Raw genomic sequence first — 17,622 nt, 5'->3', positions numbered from 1 at the left:
TCCTCATCCAGATTAATGTTGTTGTTCTTTAAGAATAAAAAGCTCTGTTTACTGGAGTGAAGTTATGCAGAAATAGAATTTCTTTTATTCTGGGCCTCCAAACCGCTTCAGCAGTTTCTTTGATTTTGCTTGGCCACCCTGTCTTTGATTCTGAATTAATTCAATAAAATAAACATCTTTCCCTTGAGCTAAGAAGGCCAATTTCCCAGTCTTTGGTGGTTTACATGGACTAATGTGCCTCTAAGTCCTGAGCAGAGAGCAACCACTTGCATCAAGTACTTTGAGGACTTAGGATAAGCTTCTTCAGATGTCTGAAACTAAGAGTAGAGCTTTTCTTGGAAGTGCCTAATCCCCATTTTGCCGCATATGATGTGCACATAGTTATTTAGCATTAAGAAAGTTGCCATTTTACTCAATTTTTTCCATCAAGAACATTCAGCAGGGAGTCTGGTGTATTAGATTTAAAGAGGCAGGGCTGGATTCTGGTCTCAATTGCACAACGAAAAAATCCATAGTAATTCAACTGAAGTTATTCTCTCCTTGCTCTGCCCCCAAATTTGCAAATGAGCATACACACCAAACACATTGTAGATGCTACTGAAAACAAAACAAGTAATAATATGATTACAGCTCAGTAAAACTGAGATCAGAATCTAGCACAATATCCGTAAGATTAGAAGAATCAAACTTAACGAGGGCCTGGTCCTGCACCAAAGCAAATAAGAACTTTCCATTGGGCTTCAATAGGCAGAGGATCATGCCCTATCTCAGTGGTTCTCAGCCTGTCTACTGTACCCCTTTCCGGAGTCGGATTTGTCTTGCATATCCCCCAAGTTTTTTTACAAAATCAGACATAAAAATACAAAAGTGTCACAGCACATCATTACTGAAGCATTGCTTACTGTCTCATTTTTTCCTGTATGAAATTTTATTTTGTACTGACTTCGCTAGTGCTTTTTATGTAGTCTATTGTAAAACTAGGCAAATTTCTAGATGAGTTGATGTACCCTGGAAGACCTCTGTGTACACCCAGGGGTATATATACCGCTGGTTGAGAACCACTATCTGATTACAGATACAAGCATATAGAATTAGTTACCGTTGTCAAGTAACCTTTCCTATATTTTTGTCTATATAGGAATAACTACACATACCCAACCACACACAGGAAGAGAGAAACCACACACTGTATTTGATTTTCTCAATATTTCTAAGTGACTTGTTAAGGACTTTCTAATGTACTAGCATTTAATAATACTGCTTATGTCACCTCAAAATGTTATTTGCCAAGGAGTAATGTTGTTCTTATTTTTAGTCTTTTGTGGATTTCCAAATTTTAACAAATATGAAATAACAAACACCTTAAAAGGTTAAGTACTTTGGAAAGCAAATATACAAGTATTACATTAAATAATACTTCACACTTACCTTTAAAGAGCTTCAGAAACATTTAGTCAGTTGCTCTGCACAACACTTCCATTAGGCAGGTAAGTCATTATCAACTGATTTAGACACAGACACAGCAGGGTTAAGTAACTTGACCAAAGTCTCAAAGAGAATTATAGTGTAAACTTTCATTAGAGCTTAATACCTCCTGGCTTTAATTGCTGTGTTTAGACCCCTAGAACACACTTGGTTGAATAGGACTGTATGTAGTCACTCTCTATGAACAACGTGTGTGGCTCATCCCTATTTGCTATTTAGAGTTGCTGACGCTGAGGTTATTAGGAAACCTTCACACCATCTGTAACACTGCTGCAGGTTCATTTGCACTCTCCATTGTGGGCACACCAGTGAAGATTACCCACAGGTGTTTTTACCCACCACGAGGATATGGTGGTTAAAAAGAGAAAACAGAGGCAACTGGTCTACATTAGGGGTCATTCCATGGAGCTATACCATTGTTAGAGCAATGTTTGGAGACTTTTCCCAAAACCACAGCCTTCTAGTACAGCCAGTTAGTGCTGGTGTCAGAGAAATAAGGCCCTGATCTCAGAAAGAGTGTCTGAACTAATAAATGAAGTACTGCTAATATAGGTCTTATTATTTTTAATACTATATTTGCAATGGAGCTGAATTTTCAATAGGCCTTCCTATTTTTTCCTTGTGTGCTATTGTTTGGTCACCTACACCTCAATAATGTGGGTGCAAAATGCTAATGCTGGTGTAGGTGGTGTAATCTGACTTGGTAGCATTCTAAATCCATTTTCACTGATGTGACTCCACAAAGTACAAGGCATATCAGGCACTGAGCCAATGTGAAGGACTATCCTTGTTCTTCACCAATTTGATGACTCATGCTCCCTCTGACTATTGTGCTCAATAAACATCACTAAGAGAATGTACCATTTCCCCTTAACAATAAGAAAATAAAAACATCATGAGTACTTACCAGATGGCAAAGAGAAGATTACAAACATAAGATGATAAATACAAAATGGCCATTCAAGGACTACAACGGCTATATTCTTATAAAAGAAGTTACTTTTAACTACATTTTTGTCTGTATGCTGGTGAACCAGCTATCTACTGGAGTCAAAGTAGTTCGGCTTTGATAGGAAAAATCTCTTCTTCCTATGGAAATAAGAACCTTGTCTTCTGTCCTGGTATTCTATTGGTCAGACATGTACCTGACGTTCTAGCCTTTGTTTTCATTAACATGTTGAGGTTGCTTCAGAAGGAACAGTTGAAACAACTGTAAGACCAGTTTGCACATGGAGGAGACTGGCTGCCTATAGGTCGCCTTGGTTCTGCTGGAAATGCTCAGCAGGAAATCTGCAAAAGACTCCTGGTCAAAATTTCCAAAAGTGACTCATGATTTGGGGTGTTTCAATCATTCGGTCCCCAATTTAAAAGATCCTAAAGGGGCCTGATTTTCAGAAGATTGGAGCTGAGCACTCTCCAAATATCAAGTCCCTTTATGGTGGCTCAAATCCATCACCTAAAAATTGAGGCACGCAAAATCACTAGTCACTTTTGGAAATCTTAGCCAGGACCTGTTGCTGTGGGGGCATAGGATACCAGAGACCAGAGAGAAGCACAAGGTATCCACAGGTCCTGGGGCAGGCTGGACCTCCTGCTTCTTAACAGCCAACTCACTGATTTCGCACTATATTGTCAAAGAAATGAGAGAGAAAAAGCCAACCCTTTAAAAGAGATATGTAAGTACTGTGGGTGTTCATTGCATGTCTGAAAATGGATGTACTATTCACACACAGTGATGACAAAGCTGCAAACTTTCATGAAATGCAGCATGTTTTGTTTTCTGCAGCATTCATATCACTTCAAGGATCGTTTTTCATCCTGCTGCAAACCTTTTGCAAATTGAAAGCCAGACCTTGTTTCACCCACATCTGCTGCTATCTGGCTAGCAGTATTGATTGAAGATAAAAGACACACGCACTAGATATATCCAGTTCTATAAGTACTACTAATTTGTTTTTCTATTAAACATAGTTGATTCCTGTACTCTTTTAGCCTACTCTCTATCAAGAGACAGGCTAATGTTAATTAAAGGATTCCTCTTTACTACATATGAGTCACATACCAGCCCCTTTTTTAGTTTATAATACATTTAGGAAACATTGCATCAGACAACCCTGCTAACATAGTACGGCAGATTCTGGTAGTTCCTGGTGCAAGGTCACAACGGTGTGACATGGATTGCACAAGAGGTTGGCTTTGCTCCACAAGGTTGGGCAAAAATCCTTCGGTAAATCCAGCTCCTGCTTCCTGCTAGAGCTAGCACTCCAACAGGAAGCAGAATGGGATCTCATGATGGTTGGGAAGTGTCATAGCCTGCGCCCTGCCCCCTCTACTTCACTGACCAGTATACAGAATTAATAGCACACTATATCCCCCATAAGGTGGTGGAGCTGCTGCTCTGGTCTGCATATCCAGCCATCCCAATAACTCCTCCTGGGGATCCTACAACACTCCCTCCAGTATGCAGACAGAATCTTGCCTAGCACATGCAGTCAAGTAGAATTGCACTGACTAAACACAAATATTATGTCTTGGATGACCCACTGTTTCTTAAGAAGAAACAATTGCTTTATGATTAAGGTAATGGACTGTGACTCAGGTTCAAGTCCCTTTTCTGCCTCAGACATTCTTGTGACACCTTGGGCAAGTCACTTAATGACTCTCTGCCTCAGTTTCCCTTCTGTTCAATGGGCATAATGCTTCCTTTGTCTATCTTGTCTACTTAGATTGTAGGCTTCTCAGGGCAGAGACTGTCTATCATGATGTGTATGTACCATACCTCACACAATGGGACCTTTAGACACAAAATAAAATAATTATTATGAATAATAAAGTTATTTAAAAGCCTCCTGGAATGCTGAAAATATGTTAAGAGCACCATCACCATTTGATCGACTTATCAACCACTTCATGTTCTCATATCCAAAGATTTCCTAGTCATGTGATTGTCTCCCCTTCAACCCCACCCCAACAATCACCAAGAAAACTTCTTGTTTTTTTTTCTCATTGTTTTTCTTTTACGTGTGTTTTTTGCATTAGGACCAGAGGAGCTCTAGCATGTTTTCAGGGTCACTAGTGTTAAGCCAACAGGACTTCTCCTGGGGTCAGAGAGTCCAGGCTAGCAGATCCCGAGGAAGGATGTGGGGCTGTGGTTGTCTTGAGGTTTCTGGTGCATTGATTTATTTTCATAGCAGTTCTGTACCATCTTCCTGCTGAGCGAACTGAGTAAAAAAATTCCTTTGAAAGACAAACCATTGATGGCTGCAATGAGATTGTGTGTTCAGGGTCTTGACAATGCACCTATAATTTAAAACACACACACCTTTTGGTTTTCATTCTCTTTTAGCCCTGTCCTGTGTCATGATTTCAATGTGTATGTGGAATAAAACTGACACTACATCATAGGGATTTGTATTACCAAGATCTCATAATATAGGTGCACATTGCAAAGATTAAACTTTCAACAAGATATCTGTTCTCTAAAAGAAAACGATGCTTTCCTTATTTGTGGTTGTTATTTACAAAGGATAGAGAATGAAAGAAAATGCCATTTGGATTTCAAAGCTGTAAAAGCTAATTCACACAAGAAAATAATTAGATGGCGCCTTTCAGATCTAGCAGCTTGTAAGTTCTAAAGTGGGCTAAAACTCAACCACAACCATTTAAGTCCAAGTCCTTTATGGACAAGTCTGCAAGAGCACCTGAACAACTGAAACTTAGCCATTACCCGAACTAGCTGTCAAAGAATTCTTTAATACACATGAAAATGACATATTTGGAGACCTCCATTTTCTCAGAAGAGCTGCAATACCTCCCTTTTGCTTCAGTGATTGCCACTTCACCCCTTTCTCTCTCATAAAAAGGTAGTTCTGTTACGGTCTTTCCTTTGTATCTGAAGTTGTCTTTAGTAGAAATAGGTTATCGTTGTGTGCGTTTGCAACTTCTAAGTGGTTTTCTATATATTTGCATGTCCTGAACTGTGTGGATGGTTAGGGCTCTGATCACTGAAGGGCACTGTCCTTCCTTATGGCCTTATAAGAACTGGACTTATACATCTAAGCAAGTATAGGACCAAATCCTCAACTGGTATAAATCATGCTACATCAGTTTATACCAGCTAAGGATGTGCCCCACAGGATTGATCAAGCTATATAAACAGCATAGGTTATATTCAAACTCTGATTACGCCACCTTCTGCCAGTGTAACCCAGGAATGTGGTGGATTTTCCACACCCAAGTGACTAAGTTTTGCTAAATACCTGAAACCCCTGCTCCGCAAATTGGTGTTGGCTAAAAAAGGGGGGTGGCCAGGGCACCTAGTAGATACGCTAATTCAGGTTATCCCCAGTGCAATATCCCACTGTGTATCTCCTATGAGGTCCCGGCTATAAATTAAAGGTGCCTTGGTAGAACCCAGTGGGAGGGCAGTGGATGGCAGCTTGCTGTCTTCTCTAGCTGATGCAGCGGTCATTGATGCATGGGGGCAATTTGCCTCATTCTTGCAACAGGGAGGGTAAATCAGGCCCGATGGTGGGGTCAGACAGACCTGCACACAGACACACATACAGAGCATTTACTTCTTGAATTAAACAACTGGAGCAGAATACCAGCATTTTTTTCCTAACAGAGGCTGACCTCTGGCCTTGCTGAGTGAAATAACGGGAAAATGTTTCCATTTGTTTCACACACAAACCAAAATCTAAAAAAGAAAAACTATTTATTCAAGGGTGGATTCAGACCCACTCTACAGTACTCCAGCAGCACATTTATATCAATTCCCTGTGCACTGCTCCCCAGCCTACACCCACACGGCTGCATGCCAAGCGTTCTACCCATTTGCTTTTCTACCGTGAGAACAATTGGGGTTCACCAATCACCGGGAATACAAATAACATTAATCATTAATAGGGATTAATGAATGTTTAACATAGATGTAATGTGTATGGCCTTGGACCCAGTTTTGGGGCAGTGAAGAAGCGGTTAGAGGGGAATGAGCTGTCTTGTTGAATGGGGAAGTGAAACTGCTGCCAGAGTCTCTGCTAAAATTGCTTAGGTACAGACTCATAATGGACATATTTGCTGTGGTGGACCCAGACTTGTGCACACGCGTGCACACACACGCACGCAATCTATATGAATACGTGGTCACGAATGGCGAAGTCAGCAAGCGTCTAAAGAGGGGGGGTCACATCTGGCTCCAGAAGTTTTAGAAATGCTGATGGTTGGTGACACACTTAGAAGTGCTGACCTGTCCTGCTGATCTGAGAGATTCTGTGATTTGCTGGAAATTACCAGATCTAGATTCCTATTGGCCTGTATAAAATGGCTCCAAACTGGGCCCAATTTCAATTTGTCAGGGGCCCATGAAGGAGATGCCATTGGGAGAAGTAACAGAGAAGCTTGTGGATAAACACCAAAATATTACTTCCAAGACCAAAACACCAGGGCATTACTTCCTGAATTTCAAAGCCAAATCATCATCAAGCTAAAGCGTCTGAGAGAGAGAGAGAGAGGCATGGGATAGGGAAGGATTAATGACCAAGCTTAAAAAGGACCTGGGATGCATTAACACTGAATAACTCATAAGAACATGAGCTCAAAAGAACGCCTATACTGGGTCAGACCAATGGTCCATCTAGCCCAGTATCCTGTCTTCTGACAGTAGCTGGTGCCAGATGCTTCAAACGAAATGAACAAAACAGGGCAATTATCGAGTGATCCATCCCCTGTTGTCCCGTCCCAGCTTCTAGCAGTTGTAGGTTTAGGGCAGCATTTCTCAAATGCAGCCACCATGGCTGCATTCAGCCACCAGGGGCTTTTCTTACGGCCACAGCCTAGTGGGCGGTGATTGCGGGGGGGAAATCGGCCCCTCTCCCAGGGCCGTCAGTAGGGGTTGGGCCCTGTTCCAACTCTGGAGGCACAAACGCTGGAGGAGCAGGCATCCAGTGTGAGTTCCCCACCTTCCCGGGGACGGTGGGGCTCAGGCTTCCAGCTTCTGCCATGGGGTGGTGGGCAGCAGGCTCTGGGTGTGGGGCTTTAGGCTCTGGCCACATGGTAGCGGGCATCAGGCTCCAGCCATGGGGGTTTGGGCTCCAGCCCCAGGCTCACCCCTACCCCCATCGCCCTTGGCCCCCACTGTGTCCTATGGCCGTGGGATTTGGCTGTGCAGGGGCAGGCTCCAGTCCCCGGCCGCAGGGCTTTGGATTTCGGGCTCCAACCCAGGGCTTGCTACCCACCCACCCCCGTTGCCCCTGGCCCTTGCTGCCTCCCTATCCATCTCCCCATCCAGGGCTCATTTTTGTTCCTCAGCTTGCCGGGATTGAGTAAATCTACCGTGAAAAGTGATATTTGTATGTTTGTTAATAGTGCTTTTCATTGCCACCCAGCTAGCTAGCAAGTCTGCTAATGTGAAAAGAGATATTAACAAACATACAAATATCACTTTTCACAGCAGCACACTTACTAGTTAGCAAGTCTAAAGCAACCAAAAAATGAAAGAAGGAAAAACAAAAGACAAGAATGTGCAAAGCACCTTATTTGTGTTTCTATTCTGTTTCGGTTCAGTAAAGAATAGGAACAACAGTACTTTATTTTTGAGTTTGCAAAAAAACCCACAATCCTACATAAAGAAATTACAATGATTTGAACATGTATATGTGCATATTTATTTGTTTTTCCCAAAGTTAATTAGGTATTTTAGGAAAAATTGTCAGAGTGGTCACTAGCAAGAGTTGGTGGCTTCACTCTGAGGCCACCACAAAATTTGTTGCGAGAACCCCTGGTTTAGGGACTCAGAGTATGGTCTTATATCCCTGACCATCTTGCCTAATAGCCATTGATGCCTCTATCCTCCATGAACTTACCAAGTTCTTTATTGAGCCATTATACTTTTGGCCCCTCGCAACCGTTTCCACAGATTGTGCGTTGTATAAAGAAGTACTTCCTTACGGTTGTTTTAAGCCTACTACCTACTAATTTCATCAGCTGAACCCTGATTCTTGTGTTACGTGAAGGGGAAATAACACTTCCTTACTCACTTTCTCCAGACCATTCATGATTTTACAGACCTCTGAATGGTGTGGAGAAAATTAGTAAGGAACTCGTAAAGCTTACTCCTCCCAAAGTCCTGTTTAAGGGGGACCACTTAGTGAGCTGTGGTTAAAGCAAAGGGGAGATGGGAAGAGCACAGCTCCCACTCTTTCCTGACTAGTCTGGTGAGAACTCCACTCCCTGTTTCAATCTCCTTTAACACTTCCTGGAAATGACAAAACAACACAGCTGTAAATACCGCCAAGACGAAACCTCAGCTGAACTTGTTATCTCAAGAACCAGCCACTGACAGTCTGAGCTGAGGAACCCATCCCCGTGTCAGCTGTCCACGATGAATGCCAGTGACGCAAGTGCGTATACTTTCTTTCATTAGGTGATGGCTCTATTAATTAAATACTTCCCAGGAAGTATGTAAATATGTGCATATATCTATAGCATAGGTGGCTTAAAGACATTATCTATATATGTAAGGTTTCACATTTGATGTATTGGTGTGTGTGTGTAAATTAAAAGGTGGTTTATGAATATTACTACCAGGCAGAGGTAATTTTGAATAAAGTTGGCATTTTTAGCAATTAAGTAATTGTCTAAGGTTTTGATCCTGCATGTTACGCATGTGCTTAACTTTAAGTGTGTGAATAGTCTCTCTAAAAACTGTACTCCATGTGCTCCATGAAAGTGCTCCCACTAATTTTTAGATTTCTGGATTTTCAGGGTTTAGGCACCTAGCTCCTTTAAGGCACCTATGAACATCCCAGCTTCACATACTATTTTACATTTGGTCTGACAGAGCCAATCCAGTTGTTTCACATAGTCATATGAGAAACAGTAAAATAGCTCTGCACTGATATTTTAGCTAAATAATACACTGAGTTCCCAAACACCTCATCAGCTGGAGGTTGAGAAAGAGTCACTTTAAATGTCTTGCTTATTGTTTTGTCGTCTGTTTTTGTATTATTATTTGAAAAAAAAAATAAGGGGAAAAAAATTGTAAAGAGAAAGGATCATGTGACTTATATTTTCCTACACCCAAAGCGCAAAATATTCCTCTGCCTGAATGACCGATTTTTGGATTAAAGAAACAATGAACAAAAGAAAGTCTTGCTTTAAAATCTAATGAGGGAAGAAAGAAAGTCAGAACACAGTGACAAACATTCTGCATCGGAACTGAAAGACAAAATGTCAGCTGTCGCACAACCACCAGCACTGAGACTCGTCTGTATTTAAAGGTGCAGCGTAGAGGACAGAGAATGATCACCTCTTATTTCAGTTACTGAGCTAGGTACATCACTATGACCTGGTCTGCAAGAGAGCGCTAGCCATGGACAAGTCCGAAACTACAGCATCCCTAGGGCAAAAAGGCCCTGGATTTAAGTTACTTAAATGGATTCCACATTTGAGACCCAATTTTAAAGGTACTGCTGACTACTTGCCACCAATACAGAAGTCAATAGGGGCTGAGATATACAAAGTACAGATAGCTGGATGGATCCTTTCAGGATCATACCTTCACTGCACCATTTCTGGCACATCTCAGCTGGGAAAAATAAGAAGCTGTATTTCACAGCTGTGATATCATCCTCACAAGCTATATTTCAACAAGAGCTGCTATAAAACCGCTCCCATGACCTCACAGCTGTGAAGTATAACTGGCTTCAAGTGCAGAAAACTCCCCCTTAGGAATAATTGTTTCCTGGCAATTGACAGAGGACTGATTCTTTAAATGGCTGGTGTGAGCCCTGTCCATATTGTTCTGCTCTTGCCAGCATTGCTGAGGAAGGGTTATGTACAGGAGCACGGAGATAATGCCCCTCTGCAGGATTTATCCACGGGGGTAATGAAAAGAATGATGGGGATGCCTGACAAAATGATGATTTCCACTATCCTGTGCCCTAGTGGCACATCCAGACTGCACTAATGGCTAAATAATAGGTTTACTCATATGCTGTGCTCCATACCTCAGACCCTTCCTCCCCAGTAAGGGGACCCATGTGCACACAGCCAGAACTAACTTATCATCAGTCATTTCACATCTGCACTTGGAGCAAATATCATGACAAGCATGCTGTCAAATGGCAGTTTGCCAGAGCTGCAAACAGCCATGGCACTAATTAAGTCACCTGTGGAATTTGTAATCACACTCTAAAGCTTGCTGCCAGGAAGATTCCTGACCAGAAAATGAGAATTGCAAACACCGTGAGAGATGGAATATTCTGTTTCATACCACACCAGCAAACAGACCCATTTGAATGGACCAAACTCAGAGGTCGTGCATGAGTAGGAGTGTACATTGGAACAGTGGTGAGTAGGGGGAGTCTTAGGGTATATCTATGCTGCAATTGATGGGGTGAATTTAGCTCAGGTAGGCATACAAACACCAGCTTTAATCTAGCTAGTGCACCTAAAAATAGCAGCGACACTGTGGTGGCCAAGGATTAAGCATGGGCTATATAGGCCCACCCAGAATGCTTAGTATGCATTCTTAATATGCACTGAAGCCTGTGCTGCCATGTCTTCCCTGCTATTTTTAGCCATTCTAGGTAGATTAAAGCTATCTGAGCTGCAATCACACCTTCAGCTGCAGCATAGATACATCTATAGTGAGTCTAGAGGGCATTTAAGGTGATGTGACATGTACATTGTGCGGACTGGAAGAAGGTATAAGTTATACCAGTTCAGTCTCTGTCTGTCTGCCTAGCTACCTGCCTCGGCATTTATGTTAGTATTGCACTTATCATTATACGTTCAAATGCCTTACACATTCCAGAACTTAAAGACACATGATTATTTCTCCTTTTCACCATCTATTCCTCCAATCAGTAGGATATCTTTCTTTGCAATTGCAGAGAGGGTACATATGTTCATCTGCACTTGGATGCACATATTTTCTGATTGCTACATCTGTGATTGATGGGACAAATTCAGCCTCAGCCTAATGAGCACAACTCCCATGGACAGCAGGGCTGAATTGTTCCTGTTTATCTAATGAATGTTAATAAGAGTTAAGTGCAAAAATCCCCTATGCATCAAGAGGGGACTAGGTACTGTGTCTCAGTATTAAACATTCCCTTTTCATTCTTCCTGTTAAAAATGTCTTAGTACAACAGAGACTTTTCACAGATTAACTATTTATTGCATGTTACCTTGCGGAGTAGTAAAAGGGCATTATTTTAAGCAGGCTTGCTCCATTACCAAGTGTGCCTCTAAAATAGCTAAATGGTATTTTTTATAGAGAGAATGATTGTCAAAAAATGTAAAAGATTTGGGGTTATTTTGTGAAGTTTATAGACTAGTGACAGACTGAAAACAGTGGCTAACACCAGACATAGTGCATGGTTTCCCATCCAACTCAATCGCTACATCTCAAGGACCAAATTCAGTCTCACTTACATCTTTGGAAGCAAAGAGATTCAATTCAGTGCAGAATCTGATCCTTAATAGATATAATTACCTGAATACAGCTTTGTGAAATGTTTACAACAAAAACAAAAGTATATTCTCTCCTTGTTTTTGATACAATATTGAACCATCATCATAAAAATCTTCCTTTGCAAACATTGAGAGATGCTATGCTAAATTTTAAGCAAACTCAGAATGATTTGTGGTTTTGTATTGTGACTGAGCAAAATAAATTGTTGCATTTTCTTTGCCAGTGATTCTCAAACTTTTGTAATAGTGACCCCTTTCACACTGCAAGCCTCTGAGTGTGACCGCCCCCCCCCTTATAAATTAAAAACACTTTTAAATATATTTAACACCATTATAAATGCTGGAGGCAAAGCGGGGTTTGCGGTGGAGGCTGGCAGCTCACGCCTTCCCATGTAATAACCTCGCAACCCCCTTTGGGTTCCCGACCCCCAATCTGAGAACCCCTGTTCTTTGCAAAACCAGGTGAAACCAGCCATTTCATCCATGTTTTGTTCTGGATTTGTTTGGGCTGAAACTAGGCAAACTAGACACTAAAAAAAACATTTTGTAGGAAACGTCTCTCTCATTTGTGTTTGGTATTCCTAAATGTTCTCTTTTCATTACTCACGTCACACAATATCATGTCTGCTCCCGGATTGGATGCCTGAAACTTAAAACAAAACAAAAGAAAAAACAGGAAAACTGCAAACACACATGTGGATTACATTTTTGGGAAACACATAATTATTCATGCTGAAATTCATGAAATTTTTAGGGTTTGTGATAATTTTCACAACTACTCAGTGGGTGGCCAACTAAGGAATAACAAGGATAATACAAAATAATGACTATAAAGACCCCACAAATCATAGTGAACCATCTCCATGCTTTTATTCATAGATAGCTAGACAGATATAGGTATTTAACTATTTAACCAGCTCTAGTTTGGACCTAAAACTCAAAATGAAACTTAGGCAATAAAATACCTAGTAAATCAAAATATTCAGCAAATGTTGTGCAAAGCAAAATCACTGAGTTTCACACATGTCTAGTACTCAGGCGAGATTGACAACTGTGGCAACTTATCCAATTATTTCACTAACCCTTTCACCTGGACTGGTGCCCTGAGGTGAAATCCTGGCACAACTGAAGTCAATGGCAAAACTCCTATTGACTTTAATGTGACCGGGATTTCCACCTCTGATATAGTAATTCTGTTCTAATCAGGTTCTTCAATGACATCCATCACCACGGTTTCTGTACCCCTTCCAGTAGTGTATTTTGTGATGTGACCAATACCTCTCACATGCTGTGTGATCTGGCTGAGACCACCAAACTCAGTTGAATCCTGAAATCCAGACACGAAAGAGACAGTGAAGTAACCCAATTCAGCTCATCAAGACAATAACCCAAACTAGTATTTTTAAGTAATGGAAGAAAGAAGGAAAGTAAGTAGCAGAGCTGCTTCCTCCTACTCAGCTCAGATATTACATTCAGTGTATCTGAAGGACCACTTGCAGCATTTTAGAACTGAAAGCAGCTCAGAGCTTTTCAGCAATTACAATTACTGATCTACCTTTTTTTGGCTTATTTGCTCTAGCTCTGAATGTTAAGTACCTCTGCAAAATGCTTAATAAGTTGTCATTTTTCCTTCCAGAGATCCTTTGAGACTGCAAAGAACATTAAAGAAGGAAGAAGGAATGAACCTGGATTCAGTGCAGTAAAGTAGATTGCTTTGAGGCCAAGAAAGAAATCGCTGCGTAGACCCATTTGTGCTGTCATGATGATAACTTACCATTGCTTCTGGCTGCTGTTCTGGGTTGGTCAGCCTCACCAAAGTTTTTCATCTCCGTTATCCAAAAGGACTAGGGGATTTCCGGAAAAGGAAAAGGTTTTGGAACTGTCCGGAAATAACAGGAAGGAGCTTACTCGTTCCAAAAGGAGCTGGATGTGGAATCAGTTCTTTCTCTTGGAGGAATACACAGGCTCTGACTATCAATATGTTGGAAAGGTAGGAGTCTTTTATACAAAGTTATGTTCTGATCTTGAAAGCTTTAGGAAGCCAGTAGTTGTGAATGGACAGGAATAATGCACCGTACGTTTCCTCTGATCACTTTGTTATGATGAGCAGTTCAGCTGAGACGATTGCACCGTGAAGCTGAGCTACACTAAAAACAATACAGAGAAATGAAAATGCTCCGATCTCACGAATGAGTCCCACAGCCATTCATGTGTGTTTATTCTAAAGCTTTTGATTATTATTTTTTTTTGTCTTAAAATAAGGAATGCAAAGCATTTGTATTAGGAAATTCTGGGCCATATTCTCAGCTGATGTAATCTGCCATCTCTCCATTGACTTTAATGGAGTTATACCAATGTACATCAAATGAGTATCTGGTCCAAGATATTTTAACTATATATATAATGAATGTATGTGCGGTCTCTGAAGTGAGCCAACACCTGTGTCAAGATTATAAATAAAAAGGCTCAAACTAGAGAGCACTATACGCTTGAAGTGCCCTTATTTTGACAAGAGTTCTTTCCACTTGTCAAAAAGTAACTGTTTCACTGCTCATTCCCCACTTCAGCTTCTCTGCTGCTGCTGCCATTTTCTTATAGTGTTGGGAAGCTCCACTGAAATCTCAATAACTTGCTGTGGCATGTGCAGTATGTATGGCACTACTGGTGGGAGGAGCAAGGGCACTGCAGGCTCAGGGGAGTGGGCGGGAAGGGGGGGAGTGGGGGCAGGGCCTGCGGCAGAGCCCGGGGTTTGAGCAGTGAGCTCCCAGCAGCACATTGGAAAGTTGGCGCCTGTAGCTCCAGCCCTGGAGTCGGTGCCTATGCAAGGAGCCGCATATTAACTTCTGAAGAGCTGCATGTCGCTCTGGAGCCACAGGTTGGCCACCCCTGGCTTAGATCATTCCCATCAGAGTAAGTGCCTGCTCCTGATGCTTGCTGATCAGCTATTCAGCGAGAGGTGAATAGGACATCCCACAACCAGCTGAAAGTCATGATTCTAGTAAAGGAAGAGCTATTCACCTGCTACAATATTGCTCCAAACCAGGAAAATGAGCATTCATGAAAAGTCCTCCCAACAAGGCTATATAGGAGTGAGTGGTCAGGGGGAGGAGGAGGGAGAGGATAAAGAAGAAGCCAGGAGAGGGGAGAGCTAGGAAGAACGGAGGATGAGGAGGAAGCTTGGGGGAAGAAGGAATCAAGAGGAGAGAGAACGAGAAAGAAGTTAGAGATGAAGAAAGGGGAGCAAATGAATGGCGCAAAAATTTACAGTTGGGAAAGATTTCAGAGTAACAGCCGTGTTAGTCTGTATTCTCAAAAAGAAAAGGAGTACTTGTGGCACCTTAGAGACTAACCAATTTATTTGAGTATAAGCTTTCATGAGCTACAGCTCACTTCATCAGATGCATATTGTGGAAAATACAGATGTTTATATACATACAAACCATGAAAAAATGGATGTTTACCCCCTCCACCTTCTTCTGACGGTGCTTGTTAAACCCTGGATTTGTGCTGGCAATGGCCCACCTTGATTATCATACACATTGTAAGGAGAGTGATCACTTTAGATAAGCTGTTACCAGCAGGAGAGTGGGGTAGGGGGAGAGAAAACCTTTTGTAGTGGTAAACACCCATTTTTTCATGGTTTGTATGTATATAAACATCTTCTGTATTTTCCACAGTCTGCATCCGATGAATTGAGCTGTAGCTCACAAAAGCTTATGCTCAAATAAATTGGTTAGTCTCTAAGGTGCCACAAGTACTCCTTTTCTAGTTGGGAAAGAGAAGTTACCCATAGACAAAACAAACTGAAACGACTAAAGATGAGACTGTGAAAAAGGGGAAAAGAACAAAAGAAAAATCCATGGGGAAAAAGTAAGGTTTTTTGTTAATAGATAAGGTTTCTTCCACAACCTATGACTTTATCTGTATAAATACACATTATATATATATGGATAGAGTAGGGGCAGGTTCTACATATTGCCCTTTGGACTGTAAGTTCTGACATCAAGCCCACACAAATCCCAATAGCCCTCTTCTCCCCAGTATAGAATTCAGGTAAATATCATTGACTCCTATCCTGTGCGGGGAGAGAATAGGACTTCAGGATGAGTTTGCAGAGTGGTAGTCACAAAAAAGCCTCTTTGGACCCATAAACCAAGCGAGTCTGATGTGGAGTCACTGAGCCAGAATAAATGTGGAGGGCCAGAATGTTATTTTTAGAGTTACTTTTCTGTCTGGAACTGACACTTTACTATACTTACTGTGGCAAAGCATGGAAGTGACACATAATATATAAATGTCATTGATTCCGTGTCCCTGGGCTGTTCAGAAGTGGCCTTTCACACATCCTTCGAGTGCCAGAGCTGCTCACACCCTTGTCTTTGAACAATTAGCCAAGAGGCATGAAAGAGGAGCCATTTGTTATCAGACATAGCTGTGTGTTGGACTAAGGGTAAAGGTTAGAAATAGCTGAATGGCTACAGACAAGGTAACCAGGCAGTTTTAGTGAACAATTAAATTTGACTGGTGTGGATAAATGAAGATTAACAAACTTACTTTTAAAAACCCTATTTTTTTCACCTTTGCAGGTGACTAGTTAAGGCTCACAACCTTTGAGATAAAACATGCTTAATAAAAGTGTTTTGTTTCTTTATGCTGTATAAAGACAACAGCACAGTGTGTGTATATTGGAGAATTTGGCTTGTATTTTATGTTAAAAATTCAATCATGTCTACTCTGTATTTCTGGGAGACTACAGATGGCTGGGGAACTGGTTGGGCTTTGACATCAGAGACATCATACACATGATATCTGATTTAACTTGGAGGAAAAAATGGTTTTACTCAGATTGTTTGAAAACCTCTTATGTTTAAGATCTATTTAACTCAAACACCCAAATAAAAAGCTAGGAGAAAAGCTGTCTACATTAAAGATTCCACACCTCTGACAATGAGTCAGGAATGGATTCCCCCTTATTCTCTGGGTCTGTCAATACACCATCATTGAGCAGCAGTAAATTCACTTTTAAGATAAAGGTACAAGTGTGAGAGAGGGAGATGATAGGACTCAGAGAGCAGGAAGGACATTATAGGCTAGTTTGAGTCCTGATTTTCACAAGAGCTCAGCATCCACCATCAGGGACAGATTTTGGTGACAAGGTTGGAATAAAGCACTTTTAAAAACCTGCCCCGATGGTGGATGCTGAGCTCTTGTGAAAATCTGGCTGTTAGTGTCACAATTTCAGCAGCCTGGGATGCTGGCTAGTATTATTATGGTTCATATTGTGGAGCCCTAGGCATGTACCAGAACCTCCTTGTGCTAGGCATTGTACAAACATACTGTCTCTGCCCCAAAGAGCTTACAATCTACATACTTTTGAAAATGTGTTCCTTATTTAGGTGCCTGAAAGAGCACAGAGCTCTTTTCGAAGTTGGGCCCCAGTTCTGTGTGCTGAGCACTTGACAATGAGCCCTCAGAAGCTGTCATATCGTACAGGCCGTGATTTTGCAAATGCTGAGTACACCCTATTCCCATTGACATCAGTGGGTGTTGCTCGTATGTGGTGTGGCTGCATGCTTAGATCCACAGTTCTTATTATCCAGTTACTGCACATCTGTGTTTCATTCCTGTATATTCAAGAAATGAAGACTTAAGAAAAAA

General features: G+C 41.4%; 1 protein-coding gene across 1 annotated transcript in view; it reads left to right on the top strand.

The window, feature by feature from the left end:
* CDH6 (cadherin 6) overlaps positions 1-17,622 on the top strand; it is a 125,355-nt gene that overhangs the window by 37,605 nt on the left and 70,128 nt on the right. Inside the window, exon 2 of the mRNA XM_074944985.1 lies at positions 13,601-13,954. Coding sequence (XP_074801086.1) covers positions 13,724-13,954 — 231 coding nt within the window. The 5' untranslated portion in view covers positions 13,601-13,723. The remainder of the gene's footprint in view (positions 1-13,600; positions 13,955-17,622) is intronic.

This window comes from Natator depressus, chromosome 2 (genome assembly GCF_965152275.1).
Source record: "Natator depressus isolate rNatDep1 chromosome 2, rNatDep2.hap1, whole genome shotgun sequence".
Taxonomy (NCBI): domain Eukaryota; kingdom Metazoa; phylum Chordata; order Testudines; family Cheloniidae; genus Natator; species Natator depressus.
Note: the sequence above shows the minus strand (reverse complement) of the source record. Positions and strands in the feature narration are given on the sequence as shown.